Source organism: Crocodylus porosus, unplaced genomic scaffold (assembly GCF_001723895.1).
Source record: "Crocodylus porosus isolate Cpor-Errol unplaced genomic scaffold, CroPor_comp1, whole genome shotgun sequence".
NCBI classification, from domain to species: domain Eukaryota; kingdom Metazoa; phylum Chordata; order Crocodylia; family Crocodylidae; genus Crocodylus; species Crocodylus porosus.
Window position 1 is genome coordinate 19198254 of NW_017728928.1, and position 21283 is coordinate 19219536.

A 21283-nucleotide genomic window follows, 5' to 3' on the forward strand; every position below is an offset into this window, starting at 1 on the left:
CAGCCTGACCAGTGCTGCATAGAGAGGGAGGATCACCTCCCTGGACCTGCTTGAGATGCATCTGTGGATGCATGAGAAGGTGCGGTTGGCCTTCCTGACTGCATCCCCATACTGCCAGCCCATGTTCATCTTGGCACCAATGATGACTCCAAAATCCTTTTCTGCCTCTGTACTGATAAGAAGGGAGTTCCCCAGCCTGTAGGTCTGGTGCCAGTTGTTCCTCCCTAGGTGCATCACCTTGCACTTGTCTGTGTTGAATCCCATCCTATTCTCATCCACCCACCCCTGTAACCTGTCTAGGTCCCATTGTAGCCTATTCCTCCCTTCTTGCATGCCCACGTCCCCCCACATCTTAGTGCTGTCAGCAGATTTGAACAGGGTGGTTTTTGCCCCCTCGTCCAAGTCACTGATGAAGATGGTGAACAGTGCAGGCCCGAGGACCGACCCCTGTGGGACCCCACTGCTCACATCCCTCCAGGTCGAATGACCCATCCACCACCACTCTCTGGGTGCGACCCTCCAGTCAATTTGTGAATGTGTAGGAGTTGACACCACATCCCCAGTTTTTTAATGAGAACGGGGTGAGAGACAGTGTTGAAGGCCTTCCTGATATCCGGAAAGACTACGTCCACTGCTACCCCTGCATCTAAGGATTTGGTGACCTGGTCGTAGAAGGCCACCAGGTTGGTCTGACAATACCTGCCTGTAATGAACCCGTGCTGGTTGCCCCTAAGCATAATCTTCCCTGCTGGCCCCTCGCGGACATGCGCCAGGATAATTCTCTCAAAAAGCTAGCCCAGGATTGAGGTAAGACTAACTGGCCTATAGTTTCCCGGGTTCTCCTTCCTCCCTTTTTTGAGGTTGTTTTGAGGTACTTGGAGGTTGGGAGAGTTCCCAACTTGCCTCCTGCCTGCTGTCCCTTTTGGGGTTCAGGCTGCTGGGCCGGGGTGCTCTCGGAGACTGCTGTCTGCAGCCAGCCTCCTGAGCTCAGGTGTGATGCAGAAAGAACGAGTAGATTTCCAGTTCGGTGGTGAAAGCTCAGATAGGTTTATTGTCTCATAGGGCAATAGTGGGTTCATACAGCAATCGGCCTGGCTCAGCAAAACTGCCGAGGCAATGGTAAGCAACACATTATGTGTACAGACAAAAGGGTAGCCCCTGTTTTTATAGCCAGGATTCCCCCTCTCCGTGCCAACTCTTCTCTCTCTCTGTTGAGATGTCCCTTTGTACTTGTCTCTTTGCCAAGTCCAGACACCTGCAGTTCCTTCCTTAGCAACTGCAGCTCCCTGTGTCCAAATTTGGGCACCTAGAGCTCACTCCCTGCTGAGTCTTGGCTTTTCTAGCTCCCTCCCAACTGAATTTGAATATCTTCAGCTTACCCTGGCTAAATCCAGCTCACCTTGTTATCTCTACTTTACTAACGAGTTCTAACATTTTACTCCTCAACTTGTTCAGCTATTGTTTCTTACTTTGAATTAGAGTTTTTGTTGACTCCATCTTTTATCAGGTCCTCCAATGGTCACTGAAGCCTGTTACTCCCAAGGTCCTTTGTGGTGTCTTACCTTAACAACAGCCTAGCAGAACTATGGCCTAACGACCAAAACTCCTACAAGTGTCACTTGTCTTCACAGTATCCTGCATCCATGCCTGCATCCATGGGTCTTACACTGGTGACTTATGTGGGGTGGGGAGGGGAGGTTGGGTTTCTTTTGTTTTTTGATCTGGGTGGCTCAACATGACTGGCAAAGCGTAAGTAGGGTGATATATTGTGCCAGTCTTCATGCCACCCACAAATTTTAGCTGCAGAGAATGTATTTTTCCTTCTAGATCATTGATGAAAAGGTTAATTGTTGAGGGCTGCCTGCTCACAAGAGGTCAGGAACTGCGACAGGCAGCAGGTAGCTAACCATGTGTAGATGGCATCAGTTTCTACATCACACTCGCTGCTGCACTAGTGTCAACTGCAGCAACCAGCCTGTCTGTGTCTTAGTTTTCCACCCGGTTGTTAAATGAAGATAATTAACCCAACTTGCCTGGTGTCCCTTTGAATGGCAGGCAAACTGAAGCCCAGACAAGTCAATTGATTTGCTCTAGGTCACACAATGTCTGACTGGCAAAGGCAGTAATAGAAAAGGCCCTAAAAGTACCCAGGGAAGTGCCTTAACCACCAGACTTTCAGCCATTCCAGAGACTAGTGCTCTCATTCCCTCTTGTTTGCAGCTGTTTCACTTTGTGCTAATTAAATATTCACCGGCTGACGAAGAAAGAGCATGGCTCGGGTCTACTAGGTAGGGAATTCAGACGGGGGAGCGCTGGGCTCCAGGCCCTTCTCCACCGAGTGTGTCACTTTTGCATTAAATATTCAGTGCCCTCAGTACTACATGACAGTAGCGTGCTCCCTCCCGGACACGTTCTCCTGCTCTGGCTCAGTGGCTGTTCAAGCGTGCCACGCGAGGTGGGACAGCTTCAGCTAAAGGGAATCAAGTGCCTCTGCTTAAACTATAGCACCCTCTGTTTATCTCTGGGGCACTCTCCTGTGACATGAGGCCTCTAATCCCTTCCTGCTGAAGCCAGGGAGTCCTGATCATCATGAGGGAGGAAGGGCCTGGTGGAAAGCAGGAATCTGTTGTTATGCAATTAAAGGCTGCACCATGAGTCGTACAGGCAAGGGAGGGCTTTGGGAAGGGAGGAGAACTGAGATGAGGAGCATTTGGTTTCATTTAATATTCCAGGAGGGCTCATGGCTGGAGGAACATTGATCATAATGAATCGGGCTGTTCCCTGTTTGAGGCATCCCCAGGCAGGCAGAGTTTCTTCCTAGTCAGTTTGTGGAACTGGTAGGGGGTCCAGTCCCTGTAACCTGGAGCTTGCCACAGCCACATGGAGGTGGCAGGAGCTTTGCTGCATTGGGTTTCAGCAGGAGTAGGACCAGCAGGGCTCCCCTGCTGTCCTCAGCCCCCTCTTGGCTGACAATGAGGATGTTTAACAGCAGAGAGAGAAAAGAGCAGCTAACCACCCAGTTGGCTGCACCTTGCTCAGGGAACTTAGTGCACACTGTGCTGCAGGCAGTGGCCGTCCCCCAGGACTGCTGCCTCCAGCTCACCTGGTTTCTGAGGGCTAAGGGGATGTGTCATGTTCCTTCCATGTTCCCACTGCAGATCAGTCTCTTCCATGTCCAATACCAGAGAGGAAGACCCAGTCCATTGTCCAAAGCAGCACAAAGCAGGTGCAGATGATGCCAGAGATGCAGGGAGATCCCAGCCATGTCACTCTAGATTTTCCAGTCCTCACAGAGGTATTTAGACAATCTGACCTGAGAGAGCAGCATGACACCTACACCCTGATACCAGACCTACAGCTCTAGGGTGCCCTGTGGCATCCATACAGGCAGGGACATAGTGATTGATTAATTCTTGTATATTTGTAATTAACCTTCCTGTCCATCTGCCCCCATAATATCACCCGTGAGATAAATACCCCTCTAGTTTCCCATGCTGCTCCAGCGACCACAGGAAAAGATCGGCTGCATGCTGAGCACTGCCTGGTCAGATCTCTGCTTGGTCTATGCTCAGGGGCCTGCCCAGCGGTCTCTGGCATCAGCTGTGCTCAGTGCATATTTACATCCCAACGCTTTTCAATTCAAGAGGTCACCATGTGGGGCTCCATGTGCTCAGGCAATGGCCACACATAATCTGGAAAGGCAGAGGAAGAAGACTGTTAGACTAGCAGAAAAGAGCTGGAGGTTTAACCAAGAAAAGCTGCTGGCTGCATTGTGCCTTAGGATTCACTGAGTAACGCTGGGGAAAAATGGATGATCTAGCGAGGCCGGCCTTAAGACAGGCCAAGTTCAAGTTCCAGCCGTGCTGCTGACTCCCTGTGAGGTCTTCTATGCTGTACTTTGTCAAGGGCTTGTGAAGATACGTTTATAGTGACCAAGGACCTCCATTTACAGCGTGCATTCGCACTGGTGTGATTGGCAGTGGTTTTGTACACGGAGGGCAGTTACACCAGGATCCAAAGCAAGCATATGACCAGCTCTGCCAGGGCGGCTGGGCATAGGTGCTGTCATTAAGAACTGGGGAAGCATATAATAGCCTGTGCTTAGATGGAAAGTACTTTTTTTACACAATCTGACAGGAGTTGAAGAGCATCTCTATGGGCCTGTTCAAATGGATGACTTCAGCATCTACCTATTGACTTCGGTAGGTTTTGGGTCAGGCCCGTCATTTGGAAAAGCCTGTTCCCACACAAATGGTTTGACAGGCAAGTCTAGTACCTCAAGCCAGCAGCACAGCAGACCTGGGTTCTTTCCCTCAACACTGGCAACAAGGACATTGGGCAAATACCCTAGCTTCCTTACTCTGCCTTGGAGTGACATTGCTGTAACAGCTGACATGGGGACAGAAGGACAGAGGGGTATGTGGCTCTAGCAAAGAATTCACTATCCTTGGAGCTCCAATGGTTCTTGCTATTGAAATGTTAAGAAACTGCAGTTATACAATATGAATTACAAGCAATAATCAGATTGCTGAATCTTGACTTTTGCAGATGACCCCAGTTGCATTAATAGCAATTAGGTTCCACATTATTGCTATTATTTTTAATTTCCTGCAAGTAAAAAATATATGTGGTAATTAAAGAAACAGCCAGACTTGGATCTGGATGGTGCTACTACCCAATAAAACACTTTCAAGAGTAACCAACTCCCTGGAGGCCTATCATAGGCGTTAAGGATTATTGCTAGTTGGCAGAAAAGACTATCATGCAAGATGAGCTGGGTTAATGGTGCATTATGGGCATCAGTTGGTCCAAGACACATGATCTAGGAAGTTCCTTGAAACCTTTGATGGCAGAAAAACTAGAAGCAGCAAGGGTTTCAACAGACATTTGTCTACACAGTGTAATATGCATATTTGAAATTCATACACTAGCACAATGAGCTGTTAGTATCACATTATGGGGAGGGTGTTGCTACAGAGGTATTAGAGGTGGCAATTTTCAGCCTAGGTTCTACAAAGAGCTACAGAGGATGGATGTCTGTGACACTGCCTGCACATGCACTGAAAAGCATCATGCAAATACCAGCATGCACATTGCAGTGAACAGGGTACCGTACCTTTTTGTTGCAAAGAAACTTACACAGAAGATGTATTGTCACTTCCAAATGCACAGCCTTTAAGCAAAATGAACTAGATGTAATCACTGCTTTGACTCAGTAGTCAGCTAGTCTCCTTTTCCTTCATTGTTACCTTCTGTTGTGCTGCCACAAAATAGTTTTGGGGGGGAGTTTTTGGAAAGTGACTTGTGGTGGACCTCCTCACTGCACCTCCCCATCACCATAAGTTTTGACTGGGGTGAAGGGAACAATGCTTCATTTCTCAACAGTCCTTGATGGCTTCAAACCCAGGGTGGGACCTTTGTAATGCAGTGACAGGCTTGGTGGCCAACCCCACCCTGTCAATGCTTTAAAGGCAGTGGAGTCATAGAAAAATACACTTCTGTAAAGAAAATGAACCCTGGTCTCCTCACATGTCTAGTGCTTTGACACTGGGAACTGCACTGATTCAAATGGGAGTACTTCTGCTTTATAAAAGAGGAAAATCAGGCCTAATAGTGGAAAAGCAGGATGCCAATTTCCCCACCAACCTCACCTCACCTCAAGCCTGAAGACATCAAACCAGCCCCACTAGACTGCACAGGAGTTCCCCTAAGGTTCACTAGGGCCCATCTCCAATTGATGAGCTCGACCCAGGACTCAAAGTTTTTTCTCCTCCTAGAAAAGACGCAAGACACTTCCACAGGGCTCTCCCAGTTCTCTGTGGATGTCTCTGTGTAGAGAATCATTGTACCCTGCTTAAATCAGATGCTTCCAGCAAACTGGCCTCATTACTAGCCCTGTCAGTAGGACTTCTTGACTGCTTGAAAGAGTGGATAAAATATTGAGGCGGAAGAAAAGGAAGGTGAGAGAAAAACTATATAGCAAGAATAAAAGGAGGGCAGGGGAGTGGACTACAGCTGAGGAAAGGGCAATTCAGGCTGGGGTCAGGGACTTGGCCAATGCACTGGACAGCTGACTGTTCCTGCCCTGGGAAGAGACAGCTGGCTGGGCCTCAGGAACTGGTCTGCTCTCCTGGGCCGCTGCCACATGCTATGCTCCGGAGAGGATGTGCCACGGACAACGCTTAGCCTTAAATTTTGTCTCCCCAGGCCCGAGGGCAGTGGTACAGGACTCTGCAGAATAACCATTGAAGAAGCATCTAATAATTCACTCTGCCTGCACTGCACAGTCAACCCCTTTTATTTAAACCTTAGACTCCATCTCCATCTCCTGGTAGCTTCAGGAAACGCACTGGAGCTTCAGAAGGCCAGGGACAGCCCTCACATTTGTAGTGCTAAGTAAATACATCCTCATGGCGCTACAAAAAGTGAGCATACAGCTATTCAAGCAACTTGTAGCACCACATAGAGGGCAAAAGCGCTACAAAACAGTACCTCTTTCAAAGAGGACTTCTCAGGTTTGTAATGCTACACTTAACACTTGGCCAGTTACGCATGGGGCTGCAGGGGTCACTAGCTGTGCTGGCCCTGGTGTCTGCTCACCTGCCTGGCTCCACCGATCAGCTGGTTGGCGGGGTGGGAGGGGGAGCTGCAGGGTGGGGTGTGTGGTGTTAGGATTAGGGTGAGTGAATTCCCACCGCAACTCCTGGTGCTCTGGCAGCAGCAGCCCCAGGGGTGGTGGGGGCAAGCTGGGCAGTTCTCCCCGTACCTGTCACCCCCACACACTGCAGGGAGCCTGTCTTTGGCAGAGGCTGCTTTTCACTGATTGCTGACAGCCTGCCCTTTTCCCTGCCAGGGTAGAAGGCAGGTTGTCAGTGACTGGGCTCTCCTGGGGGCAGGGGGACCCAAGGACAAGCCCCTCTCACCCCCCACTCCTCCCCACTCCCCTGGGGCTGGAGAGGCCAGCCTTTTCCCTTGATGCAACTTTGGAGCTTTCCAGTCAGGACTGCCTGCCCCAACAGAGCTATATTTTTGAAATGCTACAGAGTACCAAGGCATTTTGGTGCCTCGGGTACAAATGAATGCCTGTTCATACCTGCAGTTTCTATTGAGGCTCTAATTTTATCAGCAGTTGCCACTGAACATGAATCAAACCAGATGCATAGTCCACGGTGCAACAAGGTGAGTGACCAGAAATGCTTGGCCAAGGTCAGTGCTGTAAATACACAGAGTAAGAGGCTGTCTGCTCCAAAAATCTAGCGCGAGAGCTCTGCCGCTGATTCCCCCAGCCTGGAAGAAACCCCGTGCCTTTTCTGTTTCTCGGACAGCATATAGATTTACTCCCTGACAGTCAGTGCCTTTGCCTCGTGTTCATAACCAAAGGACACAGTGTGGTTAGGCATGGCCACAACTTACCATATAGACCCTCTGAAAGGCCCCATGGCCCATCAGCTCTGCACAGCTCTGCTGCAGGGACCCCAGAGGGCAAAGTGATTATCCCAGGAGGTGGAAACTGTGGGGTAAACACCTGCCAGGAAGTTGCAGCCTGAAGAGAATGGACAGAAACAGGGGAAGGGCCTGCTCCACACTGGGGCTGAAGGGGTTTTTTTAATTTCCATTTCGTGAAGTGTAAGGTGAGAGCTCAGCTAGGCTGAGGACCAAGGAACAATGCAAAGAACCTGCTCTAAGACACTGCAAAGCACTCACCAGGGCTGGTGGGCATGAGCTGTACCTCCAAGTAAGGAGATAAATAGACATCACCAAATGATGCAGATCAGCTGTGCCAAGATGTGAGCCAGCACAGCTGATCCGCTATACTGGGCCAAATGCACACCACCCTCTGTTTCACCCATTGATTCTGTGAGACAAAGCATACAGAGATGCATCCCCAGAAATATCTGGGGTGCAAGCTTTCACCACTTACAGAGACATGCCCCAGAGAGTCTCAGGGGTGCATCTCTGTAGTGGGGAAAGCCTGGCAGGCATGTGGGGGGGGGGGGGGTGCAGGGGCCTGATTCTGCAAAGGAATTCCTGGGTCCTGTAGGACCAGGCCTTGCAAGCCCCAGGAGCACCTGCCCAGGGTAGCCTGGAGCTGCCTGTGCTCTCCCATCATAAAGCAAATAGACATCCATTGCAAAAAAAGCAGTACAATTCATGACTACTTTTTGCTGTGATCACAAAGGCAGTGATGGTGTGACAAAGGGCATGCACATTTTTTTGCTTTTCCTCTGTGCCACCATAAACATTGCTAGTGACACAAAGGTGATGGCTGTGTTCACTCTTAGAGGGCCTCTTTATCAGGGATGGGCTGGATCAGTTTAGTCTCTGCGCCCCAGCAGCACTCTGCATGCAGAGGCAGGAGGGGTCTCCACTGCAAATTTTCTGTGCTAGAGGAAAGTTTGCAGCGTTTCAAAGTCAAAGGTTATTTTTTTTTCTACTTTCTTTATAGGCCATGCCCCAGGTCATGCTGAAGCAGTGACCCAGACCCCAAGCCTCAGGCACAGAAGGAACAGGGCACAAGCAGTGGTTGTACAACCACCAGCCCCCACAACTCTCCACAGGAGGAAGGAGAGCTCCTGTTCAGCTAGCACAGAGTTTGCAGCAGAACTAAGACCAGCGTGATTTTAGGCATGAGATACCATGCACAGAAAACATCCCAGCAGTCCAACGTTCTGAAAATGGCACTAGTGGATGGGGGTGACATGGCAGTGCAAACATTTTCCGTGCTCCAGATCTGGCACCAGCATATCTTTTCTGCAACTATCATACAGGGACAGTGAGAACAACCTTGGAAAGGGGCATGGGTTTTTTTGTGTGGCTTTTGGAAGCCCCACACAAAAAGTTGAGCCTGGGGAAGGTCTGTGGTTCTGGATGTATCAAGCCCATTCAGACTGGCTTCTGTCACAGTGGAGTTGTCAGAGACTAGAGGCCCCAGGGGCTTGGAGACCTCAGGCACAACCCTGTGCAACCCAACACTGTTTGCACAGAGTACTGCCGGCAGCAACATACCTGAGTCCATGAGGATGTTTAAGGGGGAGTCATAGGCCTGCAGGAACTGGTCAGGGCTCAGGAGATCTCTGCACTCTAGGAGGTGACAGATGGTGTCCTGGGGAATTATCAAGTCAGGGACCTTCTGCAGAACCCCATCAGGGAGGTTCTGGGGGCTCTGAAAATCAGAAGAGTCAGGAAAGCTCTCAGTCACTCAATCCAAGCCATAAACATGATAAAGACTGCTTCTGCTACCCCTTCAGGATAGCTGATGACTCTACCGCCAGCCCCAACACAGTCCACTGCTGAGAATGGGGGCTGCCATGCAGCTGACACTGAAATCGTGAGCACCAGGACCAGCCAGTGAGATCCAGTCAGCCCAGTGACAGCAATCCCTGGATTTGGGGTGTCCCAAGAACTTGGCTAAAGAGGGGTCCAGAGAGTGCCCCTACACTGAATGAGCTATGTCTCATGGCCCGTCACTTACCTTGGGGTATTTCCACAGGTGCATGCCCAGTTTTAGTAGCATTGCCACGCATTCGCTAATGATGCGCTCAAGAGGCTCTTCACGGGACGTGTCATAGCCCAGGTGCCTTCCTGGTACATTCAGCACCTTGTAATTCCACTGTTGAAAGAGCCTGGAGGGGATATTATGGGACACCACCAGGATCTTGGGATCCAGGACGAGGGCCCTGGGACAGGTTGGGAGAGAAGAACTCAAAAGCAGGCACGGAGAGGGCACATTTCCCACTTCTACTGGGAACAAGGCAGGAGCACACTCTACCAGCTGGCTTTGCTGACATGCAAACTTGGCACCGTGCAAATGATGCTGTTGTGGCTATTTGCACAGTCCTTAGCCTGCCCTCCGGGGTAGATGGAGGTACCCTGTTTTTAATGTGCCAATATTGCTTAGGTACCTACATTTAGGGTTCCTTTGATTCTGTCCAAAATATTGAGTTTTGCCATGAAAAATGAGGGGGTTATTTTCTCTTAGAATTTTGTGTGCAGAAAAAACATCTTTCAGCCAGCTCCAATGCCAGCAATACTCAGCAGCTGGTTTTAGTTAGGACTCTTCCTCATCCTCTTGTGATCGATCAGGGAGCCAAAGAGCTCAGCCACCTCATCACCCTGGCAGGAGAAAGGTGCTTTCCTTCCTCGTTTTAACTACAAAGGACATCAGAGAGCTCCTGTGTGCAGCAGGCTCTCAGCCGGAAACCTGCAGGCCCAGCAGATCATTGCTGAGACCTGCTCCCCAGCTGGTTTGGGCATGCCCAGCATTGCTGCCCTAAACATGAACCAGTGTGTCCCTAGCTGCAGGAGCCATTCCTCTAAGTCAGGGGTGTCCCAGGGCCAGTCCCCACTAACAACCCAAGCGGGATCATCCTTGCCCCTCACTCCCAAGGGAATGTGGTGACATGCTGAATGTAGGCATTTGAAGACCCTCAGGCTAATGGCTGAAGAGACCTCACCTCTGCCCATGCTGGTGCATGTCTCTGAGGTCCCGCAGGATGGAATAAAGCATGTCACTGGAGGACTAAAAGAGAACTTGTTAGTGTCTCCAACACATCTGGTCCTGTTGGCCCCATTGTGCAACACCAAGACTGCTCCCTCAGAGCCCAGGGCTGTGAGCCTTGGCTTTGCTGTGGATGGCTCCAGCAAAGGTCCCCAAGCTTCGAGCACAGCTCTGGCTGACCTTCCACCAGCTACCACCAAGCCTGGGGGGAAGAAGGACTTCAGGCCATCATGGCACAGAGACCAGCTCCAAAAGGGATGGTCCCGGCCTTTTCAGATTCCTGAGGAAGAGGCCATGGGGGGATGGGTGGAGGTATGTGTGAAGGACTTGGGCTGGGGCTGGGCAGGGAATGGAGAAGAGCCCTGAGGGTGTAGGATAGGGCCTTAGATCCCAGGGTCACCACCCTGTGCCGCCGCCTCCCAGGAGCAGGGCCAGAGAGGCAGGGGCTGGCGGGGAGGCAGCAGCTGCCCTCTGCGACCTGCACAGGTGCCACTGGCTGGCCAGAAATGGGGGAAGCTCACATGTGGTGGCCACTACTGCCACCCACCGCCCCATGCCACAACGTGCAAGCCCCCCACTCTGCGTCTGGCTGCCACCATCCCGCCACCTCCGTGGCCACCTGCCACCACCAGAAGGGGTACACCCCTTAAAAAAGGTTGAAAGCCCCTGTAGTAGAGGGTTATGGCGGATGTGCACAGCACCCTAGGCACAGAAAACAGAGCTGACCATGGCCTTTTGCCATTCCCAGAGAAGTCCTGGCCTGGTGACTCCTCAGGGACATGCCCTGTCTCTGTCCCTTTTACCCACTTGTTTAATAATTCCTGTCTATGTGCATGGCACTGGTTGCCCAAGCCATAATGCCAACAGTTACCAAGGCCACCCCACGGGCCAAGTCCCTGAGAAGTCTGTGCCCTTAGTGTCATTGGAATGCCTGGGGTTTTGGCCCAGCAGTTGTATATACGTATGCCAGTGTGACATGGGCATTTGGGAAATCTTTGGGTAAATCGCTGTGAACACAGGGGACTGGGCTTGATGGCCCTTAATGCTCTTCCAGTCCTATGTACCTAGATGGCTAGACTTACCGAGTATTCCCTGTCCACACCAGGTACCAGTGGTAGGGCTGGCTGCCCCCACGAGCACCACGTTCTGACAGTTATATGGACCTCTCTGCTCTGGGCTAAGTCCTGACAGTGACCCAGACCGCGATCCACATTGCCTGCCAGCAATAACCACGTCTTGTTAATTCCATGCATACCTCCACGGTGTGGACAACGTAGGCTGGGTAGAGCAGCAAAAGGCCTGTAACACCTTCCCCACGGTAGTAGCGCTGCAGACTCAGGAACAGGCGCTCCCAGTACTCTGCAGAGACCACACCCCAGTGTTGGCTGGCTGAGCAGACCCCCCCTGCCCCCAGCATAACCAGACAGCACCTCCTCCCCCACCCCACGGCAGCCCAACCCCCTTCTCCGGCCTTCGGGAGAAGTGTCCCAGGTGTCCCTGCTGACCCCCACCCCCCACGTCCTGCTCTGAGAATGGGGAGGGGAGAGGACCCTTCTTTGGCACAGTGCTCTCTTCTGCTCAGTGTGGGGACTTGCAGGCAGCTGAGGGGAAGTTCATGAGCAGAGGAGGCAAGTCTTTCATTTTGGTTTTGAAATCATGCTGAAATCAGGAAACTGACTCTATGGCCCAGGAAGTCCTTTCCAGTGCCTATAATCCTTTAGAAGGTGATTTTTTTTGCGGGGTAGAAAGCTGGAAAGGGGAAGGGGCAAAAAGCCTGAAAAGGTGACCTGGGGGAGCCCTGCATCTCAGGGATTACTGTCTGTGAACCCCAGTGACTCCAGTACTACTGCTCTAGGGTAGGCAACCCTCACTGCTGTTGTGCCAGCGTGGCTGTGCTGGGGCAAGGGAGGTGTCTGCAGACCCCGTCCAGCTCTAGGAGGTAGGAGCCTTTGCCAAAACAGCCCCCCACTGCTTGAAGAGTGTGGGCAGTAGTCGGGAGAGGGAGTGCCCCCAGCGTGTTTTGCTGCTACCTGGTCCATTACTCACCGTGCCAGACCCAGGCAGAGCTGCCCAGACATGTCCAAGAAATTCAAGCTTTGAGGCTATATGGTGTGTTGTGTGTTAAATGGTTGGTATCTGTCCTGTGGACCAATATCTACTGGAACAACAAGACCAAATCTTTACCTGCTAAATTCCTCTTGTCAGCCAGCTCTGGGGAGATCTTAGCCAGAAATATCAGCCTGTGGAGAAGAGATTTCTAGATGGAAAGAGAAAAAGGCCAATTGGAATTGGCCAGAAAGGGAAGGTTACTGAGACGGTTTGCTGTTTGGGGCCAGGACGTTTGTTCTATGTCTGTACAAAACCTAGCACAGCAGGGTCCCGGGCCGTGAGTGGGACTCCAAGCTGTCATAATACTGATAAGTATTAATTACCCTATATCAACATGAGGTCCCAAGCCTGAGACTCTGGACACAGGAAGATGACAGGACTGGCACTGTGATCTTCTTGTGAGGGTTTGGGCGTGGACATAGGCAGGGCCGGACTTTGTGCTACCCCTGACGTTTTTAATGTAACACATTAGCCTTCCAGGAATCACACCACTCGGCGTATCTGTTGGATGGGCCGGCATACTCCCATGTGGATCGTGCATGCCTGATTTGCCTTTCCAGGGTTCATTCTGTGCATAAACACACACCTCATGAGCGCTGAGAGGACACACCAAAAACAGGATCATTGGGTGATGCATTATTGTCCTTTCAATGTTGAGGGACAGGATCTTACAAATGAGTGCACACCCCTACTCCTCTCCAGTTCATGCATCTACCTCTCAGTTGCCCAAGGAGAAAACAGACCAAGGTGCCAACTTCTACTCCACCTGCTAGAGGCCTATGAGCACTTAGGTGCTTTAAGTGCTATTTTATTCCACCCCTCTGAAATTCTCCTCCCCCCCCCTCCAAAAAAAAAACCTGATGTAAAAGATGGGATGCACCCCTCTGCTCCATGCTGCTTGAGGGTAAGATGTATTACAAAAGTAGATGCATTAATGGGGATGACTGGAATCACATGGTGGCACCTAAATCCATTAGATGCCCAACAGGTAGAGCAGAAACTGGCCCATAGTTTCACAGGACACCCTCCCCTTATCATCCAAAATACTGCACCTTCCCAACAGCAAGTCCTCATGGAAACACCTAAGAAACATTTCAGCGCTCCTCCTCTAGCTTTATATGGGTCCAGAGTGCTATATGACCTGTAGCCATCCCTCGCTGGCACCTCACCAAGGAGGCCAGGGACTCAGCAGGCATGGAGCATACAATCCCCTCAACCCAGAGGCAGTGCCCCCGGACAGTTTGGTGGAGGCTTGCAGGAGGCGACTGGCAGCGTGAAAGGGGAAACTGCCTCGCTTCCATTGCACAGGGAATGGAGAGACCAAGCACTTTTCCCAGCGCTGAAATCAGCCAGTGACATTTATCCCTGTGCAAAGGACATAGCAGCACTGCCTAAGGCTGAATGCCACCTTCAGCGAACAGAGACTATTGCACTAAAATAATTTCCAACCTCTTCCCTTCCAGTGGCAGAGGTAGGTGCAGCCAGGAAGTTTTATTTTGATTTGCTCTAGAAACCCTCAATAGGATTCATCATAGGCAGGTGCCTGACAGGCACAAGGCTCTTAACAGCATCAGTCAAACACTGAGATTTTCCTTTGTCCCCAAAGAGCAGAGAATTTGCAACCAAATAACATCCACAGGCTTCTGTTGACATTTCTGTCAAGTGCCTTCTCCTGTGGAGTGAGTCGGGGCAGGAGTGGAAAGGTCCTGGAGAGCTTTCATTGCCAGAATAAGGTCACGGCTGCAAGCTGCTGTCTCAGAACATCAGTGGTGCTAATTTTAGTGCGTCCTTCAGGGAAAACAACTTGGAGGTGACAGTGGAAAGATTTTTTATACATAAAGAAGTTATTTAAAGGGTAAATATGGGATGATTATCTCTTGGACTTGCTGGCTCTAAACAGCAATGCTTTGAGATGAGGGAGGATGATGCAGTTTTAATATAATAGGGCTCAGAGACCCCAACAGAGATCAGTGCCCCATTTTGCTGGGCACTGCACATGCATTTATTTATTTATTCACTTTATATGCCACCCTTCCCAACAAGGCCCAGGCCAAGGAGTTTGTAGGAAGGCAAAGCCAGAACCCAAACCCAGAACCCTTGCCTTCAGCCTCTTCACTTGAAGAACAACCCTCCTCTTGTGAGACTTGTGTCTTTTTTGCTCAGAGCCGTCACTGTCTGCTTCCATGTGTTGTTTTGCGCTGTCGTATGGCAGGGCATGCTTGAGACAGGCTCTGCTGGGGATGTGGCTTAGACATGCCCCTTCCAAAATGTATCTGGCAAGTAGTCCGATTACCTGTACTGTGACAGCCATCTCTTTGGGTGGGCTCCTCTTTGTAACAGGAAGGACCTGCATGGTTTTGCATTCAGTGAAAAATGTGTCTCTTGAGACGGCTGACAGTAATCTGAACGGTGACCACTGTCTCAGACAAACAGATGACCCCAACATTCGGTTAGTGCTTGATTTCTCCGTCTGACAGAAGGCCTCTGTAAATGAAGCATAACTGACTTCTTGAATGATCAGAGGGGAAATAAAGGTGGCCCAAACTGGACAAGAGGATCTGTAGCTACAAGCAAGCTGTTATTGGCCAATGGCCAGATATTAAGGCTATTCATGGTATGGCACCTTCCACTATGAGTAGCCCATTGACTTGCATGCATCAAATACTGACGATGCTACAAAAATCTTGCCAGCAGCACTTCAGCGAGGACACCCCCACACCATCAGTCAACTACCACAACCCATTCAGCACTTGGAGCCTCCCCAGGGGCTCTTCATGCCCTGGTGGTGTAGCTGCTGAGTGGGGCTGTGCAGACTCACTTCTGCCAGCTGCTGCCAGAACTTCCCGTTGCTCAGCTAAGTAAATGTAGATCTAGCCTGTGAGGAAGAGCTTCACTCTCGGGTCTACATAAAAGTTATAAGGTGCCTAGGAGCTTAGATTGAAAGCTGCTCCAGGATTTGGGGCCTGAAATGTCAGGAGTTTCTAGATCCAGATCGATGGAAGAAGCTGTAAAGCCCCTAAAGACAGCAAGCCCAGTCCAGAAGTTGAGTCCTAGAAAAGAATTGCCTGCACCCAGATACAAGTTTAAGAGAAAACTTAAGTTTAAGCTGTACTTTTACCAGCCCGGAGATTAGGTTGAAGTCCTTCCAAGGCAGAAGATGATCACAGCCTTGGGCACGTGCCTTCACCAAGGTACTATGTGTTCACATCATGTCTCCAACCTCCTCATGGTATTTCCTTATCTTCAGCTCACACCAGTCCAGAGCCATCCTCCCCGCCCCCTTGTATCCAACCCCTTATCCACACCGTGCACTTCCAGTACCTCCCTTTTTCTCACTGCTAGACAGCTACAGAACTGGAGAGCAAAGAGCAGGAAGCCCCTTGCCCAGATGACAATACTAACCGTTTCCTCACTGGCCTGGATTGCTCTCCGGCTGAGGATGAGTTGAAGGAAATTGGTCCTGTCTTCCTTCACTGTTAAATCCTTTGCCTTCTTCCTCAGCTTCCCAGCCTGCTCACAGCCAGCCATCCCCTGCTTGCTCTCTCACTCCTCCTACACAGTAATGGCACTCAGTGCCTTAAATTAAAATCTCAAATCCTGGTTTGGCTTCCAGAAACCAGATACTGGTACCAGAAGACACAAGTCCGGTGTCTGAATTACGCTGGCTTTAAGGACGACAAGACTCTGGGCAGGAAAAAAACAGTTCACAAAGAAGTTTTCCCGTGTCTTAGCAGCAGAGCCCAGTTCTTGGGTTTATCCATTTGGTTTCATTGTTTGCTGGCATTTTCTGTTGGCAGCTTAGCCAAAGGGGAGGAGTGTTGCTCAGGCAACACATGGCATCTATAGCTCCTTCCTTTCCTGAAGGCTTTGAGTGATTACAGACGCAGCAGAGGCCTACGTGCTTGCTGCTTTGTGATTAGCTGGGGATGTTACTTGAGCCTGGCTCCAGGTAGGGTGCTGCTCAGGGCAGCAGTCACAGCATACCTCTGGCTTCAGAAGCAAGCTCTGCAGATAGGGCCACAGCAAATGCCTTTGGGAAGCCATGTTGTTGCATTGCTTCCTCTTCAGAGTCTGGTTTAACTTTCAGAGGAGGTAGAAGACAGGTTATTTCATCACCGAGGAACGGAAGAAGTCTGGCAGCACTGGTGAGTTGCAGGTACTGGAGCTGGCATGCTATTTAGCATCTTTTTCCCCAAATTGTGCATTTCAGAGGCCTGGCTCCTGACTTCAAAGGAACAGGGCTGTACTGCGGAGGGTGCAACCGAGCCGTCAAAGGGAGGTCCCGGGGAGAAGGGAGCCTGGGGGCACGGTGCGCCTGGGAGAGACCATGCCATTGCTGACCACTTCTCTCCTGTGCTGCTGAAGCCAGGGACAGTGACTCGAGGCCCCATTTGTGGGAATTACCTACCTGCCTGCCTGCGGTCTCTGCCTGGAGCCTGAGGAGAGGCTGGTGGTTCTGGCTGTGGATACCCGTGCCCTGCCTGGCCTCACTGTATCTGCATAGTTTGGCAAAGAGCAACAATTTCAACAGAAAATCGTTGCTCTGAAACACCTTTGAGCAGTGATTCTCAACCAGAGATGCCGTGAGAGCCTTTTAAGGGTGCTGCGGGGCGGGCTGCTGCACAATATTAGCACTTCGAGGTGTGCAAGCACCTATATGAGTCACAAAGATAATCCCAGAGGTTTCAAATAGGAGCCTGTGGTGTCACAACGTCCTGACCTGTTGTGTTCTTCCTGAGTCCTTGGCAACACAATTTTTTTATAAAGCAGTTGAAAAATGAGTGAAGTTAGTTTTTGAAATGGGGTGCTGGGACATCCAGTTCTGGATGGATGCCTTCAGTCTAAACAGGTTGAGAAGCGCTGCCCTAAAGCCTGGTGGTTGGCTTGTGCCGCTGGGAACTGGAAGAGGGAGTCTGAAACTCCTCGTGCTGGCAACCTGCATGCCCTGTATGTCGGGTGAGTGCTCCAAGCAGTAGGATAGGGACTAAAGCGGAGGCAGCGAGGGAAGCTTTGCTTCTACCCAAGACTTTATACATGCAATAAAAAAGAGCTCCAAAAGGAGGGGTGAAGATCTCTCCTGAAACACCTCCAGTCTGGGGGTTATTGCACTGGTCTGGGAGGGGGCAGTCTGAATCCCCTCAGGCAGACTCCCTTCTGTATGTCTCCAGTCTGGCTTCATGACAGCTGCTGACGGTGGGCCTCTGGAGCCACGCCTTGAAGCAGGGGTCAGAACTGAAGCCTTTGCTCCCTCCTGGGGACTGCACTCACCACCGCCTTACAGAGCAGGTGGCACCTTACTTGCTTTCCCTCTGGCCCCGTGATTCTTGCATTTTTTGTTTGCCTCTTGGCAGCTCAGGTGGAATAGAGATGCCGACCGCAATTTATGCATCTTCTTCTATTACTCTCCAAAGGCAAATCTACACAATTTACACTCACCTGGCATTCACAAAACCAAGGCAAACCGTCAATGATTCCTGGCCATTTTGGAGGCTCTGTCAGAGCATCATGGCTCAGGGGTTTCCTCTTCTGCAGCTTCCTCCATGTTCTGTGAGTAACTGCAGCTGCATCAGGGTTTTCGCTCTCAAAGGCACAGCCACGTCCATAAATTTTTTTCTCACAGCATTTTTGTTCTGTTCTCTTCATGCAGCCCAATCAGAAGAGAAGCACCCCGCTTCATTAAGTGTATTTTCAGAGACAGGAACAGTGATTCATGATTCTTCGGTTGTAAGAAATTTCACGGTAAAAGCTTCTGATGTATCGGTTAGCAGTGAATTTATTCTTTTTACAAAAATCTTAAAAGAACTTGGCTTGGCTTTGCATTGTTGGCTTCTCTTTCATTCCCGCCCCCGCAATACTCAGTCCCAGCAACATGTTTATATATTCTCACAGTGTGTCACTGCAATTTGCAGTCTGAATCATGACCATTTCCATTAGCAACAATGACCACAAATCTAATGCAAGTTGTCTACAAATATAAGCTAATCTTGAAATGTCTAAACCAGGACTGTCCACCTGGCAGCCCATGGGCGGCATGTGGCCCCCAGATGCGTAGGGTTGATTTGCAGCTCCTCTATCCCCAGAGCTCACACCCAGCTGCTGCTCTTCCCATGGCTTCAGCTACAGCAGCAGCTGGGGCCCCTGGGCTCCCTCTCCCTCCTCCAGCTTCCACATCCTGTCCCTTCCCCAGGGGGCTGAGAGGGGCAGCGTGGCGCTGCCTTGGGCACCTGTATATCATGGTGCAGCGGAGCCTGCAGCAAGGGAACCAAGGCTGTCTGGGGTGTCTGCACACATACACGGTACAGGTGTGCCCTTGGCACAGTGGGGAAGGGGGCCCATGTGTGGTCAGGGGGGTCTGTGGCTCTGACTGCTGTGGCTGATGGGACATGCAGCCCGCAGCTGCTTGGAAGTTGGCCAGCCCTGTTCTAGGCCCTGAAGCATCAACAGCCCCATCTGAACAGACGAAAGAGCTCCTTCCCATCCACTGCCACAGAGCAGCAAGGCCCACATTTCCAGTTTGCCACAATCAACAGAAATAGGAATTGCTGGTGAATAACTTGTTCCACATTTGCAATTGTGCTCTTTTGCCGTGAAGCAAGGCTGCACATACCCCATGCTGTGAGAGGGTCTGAAGCTTTTGGGGTCATTCAGACCTGATTGTGCTCAGTAAAGATGAGACACTAGGCCCTTGCGAACCTTGAGCCTGTCAGCCAGGGCTTTATATCTTTGAGGCGTTTCATTACACTGAACACAGCACCTGCTACACTGGGAGGGGGTCCTTGGTAGAGAGAGGAAAACTCTGCATGGCTTGCCCTGGCTCAGTGAAGCAGCAAGCAGCTCAGCCTTCAAACTCTGTGAGTTCCCTTGTTTTCACCAGGACAGAGCCCCTGTGATTTGAGTGCTGGCCCTGCCTCCTTTGCTCACAGCATCTTGGGGGTGCATGTTCAGGGAGTCCTCTGCCTTTTGAGCTGCTCAGAACGTCTCTTCTTTAAATGCGCTTCTACACAGGTAGACAAGGCAGGAAGAGTAGCGCAACCATTGACTCCCCCCACCCTGTACAGAGCTCTGTACCCAGCCACTTCCAGACCAAGCCAGAGCCAAGGTGACACAGAGGAACAGGTGGTAGGGCAACAATGGAGGGAAGGATCCCCATGCACACACGCTTGCACCACGTATGCACGTGTGCCCTCTCTCTTTCTCCCCCAGTGCTTAGGCTGGAATCAAAAGTGCAACATTTTTCACTGTACATAGAAACCAAAAGTGGGACTAGTTTAACACAGTGGGGGAAAGGAGTGTCATGAATGTTACTTCCTGGTACGTCTCTTATCATCCCGCATGATTCTGTTCACTCTGTCACTTTGTGTCCTCTCCCCAAGCAAGGCAAATATTTCGGAGCCTCTAGAGAGAAGCCCATTGACTTGCATTGGGCTGGTTACCTGTATTCACCTCTGCCTGGAGGGGCCAGGTGAACAGTGGGAGTAAGACTGCAGGGAGCAGGTGCCTCTATAGAGCCTGGCATTACCCTGCCAGAGCATCATGGGATATGCTTGCATGAGCTATTGGTCAAGGAGGAGTTACATATCCCTTCAGGTCTCCCCTGGCTATTGTACATGTACACACACATGCATGTGCACATACATGTGCCGAGAGGTCACACTATCCCAAACCCCAGGGTGATCTGCATTTCACCTTCACTCTCTTTCTCTCTGTGGCTTTAAAACAAAAAACATAAATCTCTCCTCATTACAGGGCCAAGTAAAGGTGTGGGAGTGAAATGCAGCGTTGCTGGGGAAAGTGAGGGCTGACTTGAGGCAGAGGAAACTCCTGGGTCAGACCCAAGCCCTGAGCACTGAATTATTCCCACCCCTGGCCATGCACACACACCTTTCTGATTTCCCTCTGCTTGTCCTGCTCCAGCCCATAGACAGAGACTCTGGCCTCGAAAGCAAAGTCCTCCAGCTCGTACTGGAAGCTCAGGGCGCGTTTTGTCCTGGATGTCATGGCTGCAGCCTGCTACTGTTGCCTAGTGACTGCATCTAACACAAGGCTCGTGCGGAGCTCTGCTCGGGGACCGCCCTCTCCAGCACAGAGGGTGTGAGCACAGCTCTGCCGGCAGATGCATCTGTTAGGGCTCTGTTGCCGGGACATAGCTTGCTGCTTGCAGGTGCTTTCAGGTCACAGCGACTCTGGCAGTGGGCCTCATCCAAAACCTGGTGAAAGCAGGATGCACTGGCCTCCAGAGTGCTCGCTTTCCGCAGTCAGGGGTCAGTTAGTGCCAGGGTGACTCATGATTAGAGAGCTAATTGAGGATGGAGCTGGGCTCTGGAATGAACTAAGGAGCACATCACCACCTGCCCCTTCAAGGACCTGGGGCAAATACAGGGCAGCCTGGGAAGAACAAATCTCTGGTGGAGCAAGATTTCCCTGCATACACTGTGCTTCCTGGGACACTCTGGGCTCCATGAGACCGATACAGGAACATTAAACTCTGAAAGACTCCAGTTCTGGGGGTGGGATTGCAGGCTGGCTTCAAAATGCCCATCCCTGCTGGCATGGCGATAAGAGTAGTCAAGCAATGGTAGTGAAACTATGCCTGCCTCCTCTGCTTCCCTCTGAGATGGCTCGTGGGAGCAGTAACTGACAGCTAGAAGCATCCCTGGTTTCTGCTTTTAAAGACAC

The 21283-nt window shown here is 50.9% G+C and overlaps 1 protein-coding gene across 5 annotated transcripts; it reads right to left on the reverse strand.

The window, feature by feature from the left end:
- Positions 1 to 1026: 1026 nt before the first annotated feature.
- Positions 1027 to 20631, reverse strand: LOC109315169 (uncharacterized protein C7orf62 homolog). Of its 5 annotated transcripts, none has more exons than XM_019542761.1 (9): positions 20489 to 20631; positions 12683 to 12755; positions 11754 to 11857; positions 10455 to 10519; positions 9473 to 9677; positions 9007 to 9163; positions 5140 to 5173; positions 3529 to 3692; positions 1027 to 2865 (listed from the first exon to the last, which is right to left on the reverse strand). In XM_019542761.1, the coding sequence occupies exons 1-8, from the start codon at positions 20603 to 20605 to the stop codon at positions 3671 to 3673; spliced, it is 777 nt and encodes a 258-aa protein (XP_019398306.1). In that variant the 5' UTR covers positions 20606 to 20631; the 3' UTR covers positions 1027 to 2865; positions 3529 to 3670. The 5 variants fall into 5 exon arrangements, with proteins under 5 accessions (XP_019398306.1, XP_019398302.1, XP_019398305.1 ...); XM_019542757.1 differs by lacking the exon at positions 20489 to 20631 and adding an exon at positions 18044 to 18495; XM_019542760.1 differs by lacking the exon at positions 20489 to 20631 and adding an exon at positions 16010 to 16833.
- Positions 20632 to 21283: the final 652 nt, after the last annotated feature.